This window comes from Alligator sinensis, unplaced genomic scaffold (genome assembly GCF_000455745.1).
Source record: "Alligator sinensis unplaced genomic scaffold, ASM45574v1 scaffold1086_3, whole genome shotgun sequence".
In the NCBI taxonomy this organism is placed as follows: Eukaryota; Metazoa; Chordata; order Crocodylia; family Alligatoridae; genus Alligator; species Alligator sinensis.
This window is the reverse complement of record NW_005841975.1, coordinates 683217-684540: the sequence shown is the minus strand read 5'-3', so window position 1 is coordinate 684540 and position 1324 is coordinate 683217. Positions and strand designations below refer to the sequence as shown.

Sequence of the window (1324 nt, the reverse complement as noted above, 5' to 3'; positions counted from 1 at the left end):
GAATGCCTGGTTGACCATCTCTGTCTTTAAGTCATATAAAAACAGTGATCATGATGCCTCTTCGGATAGATCAGTCTATGACTGCATTATTGTCTTGAAGTATATTTGACCTATAATTGCTTCCTCTGCACACTGGCAATGGGCTCAAAAATGGGGAGTGTCATGCTTGGTAGAGCTATCATTTTTCCTTGGATGTCTTCCCCCTGACTGAGGGAATAATTCAGGTGGTTTCAGGCTTTTGGAGGACTGGAGAAATAAGTAGAGAAGTGCTTGAAGGACAAGCATGGAGAGACCATGCAGCTTAGGCAAAATGAAGATGGGGTGGGAGGAAGGGAAGGTGATAAGAGATGACAGCTGATCTTTAGTACAGAGGAGCTTTAGTTGTATTGGGTCTGAGGACACGAAACAACAATGAGCACATGCTCACTCTAGGATGCAAGAAGTGAGCTGAGGGATTTTTAAGGGAGGCTGGACAGAGTCCAAGCAGTGGACAAGGTATGTGCATTTTGAGCAGAATTTTGGACTGGTGGAAAGAGAGGTCACATAGGAAGAACTGGCAATAGGCAACCCCTCCCTCTTCTTCCTGGCTGGTGGGAAACAAAGTAAGTACTGAAGGTTTTTGGGGACTTCGACAGCCCACCCCTGCACATGATGCTGTGCTGAGCTGCATGAACAGCTGCTTTAAGTACACGTGAAATAGAAGAGGACAGTTGGCTCATGTTTCCTCCTTTTCTCCTGGTTGGCATTCAAGTTTCAGAGATTTTTGTACTGAAACACTCTGTTTTTTCTGTACAACCATCTAGCCAGTGGCTGAAAGTGCTATCAGCTTGTACTTAGAGAGATGGTTTGGGTGTCCTTATCACCAGTGGCCCAAGATTTCTATGACCCCACTTCTCAAGGCACTCTTCTCCCCCCTTCTCTGACATTTCCTTCTTTCACTGCCTATCCCTCAGCACCCCACCTTTAAGTTCTGAGGAGGAGTCTGTGGGGGACCACTCCAACCTTCCTCCAATGAAGGTGAGACATCCCATGAACATGCAGCAAGTGCAAACCCCTTCCAGAATGACACATCATGATGCGAGTGAATCGGACTGGTCTGATATAGAGTCCTCAGAAGAAAAAGCCAGTCCAGTGATGGTTCTTTCAGCTGGAACAACTCCTTCAGGTCAGTCAGTACCAAAATAACAATCATTGGGTGCATCTACACATGTTTTTATGCATGCCTAAATTAAATGAACATTTGCCTAATGTGCACTAAGGCGATTTAGGCAGGCATCTACACGTACGCGCTAAGGCATATTAATGCAATGCACAGACTGATTTG

At 45.5% G+C, this 1324-nt stretch overlaps 1 protein-coding gene across 1 annotated transcript in view; it reads left to right on the top strand.

The window, feature by feature from the left end:
- The window catches only part of DZIP1L (DAZ interacting zinc finger protein 1 like), a 30709-nt gene extending 29614 nt beyond the window's left edge, over positions 1 to 1095 (top strand). Inside the window, exon 13 of the mRNA XM_025200821.1 lies at positions 954 to 1095. Coding sequence (XP_025056606.1) covers positions 954 to 967 — 14 coding nt within the window. The 3' untranslated portion in view covers positions 968 to 1095. The remainder of the gene's footprint in view (positions 1 to 953) is intronic.
- Positions 1096 to 1324: the final 229 nt, after the last annotated feature.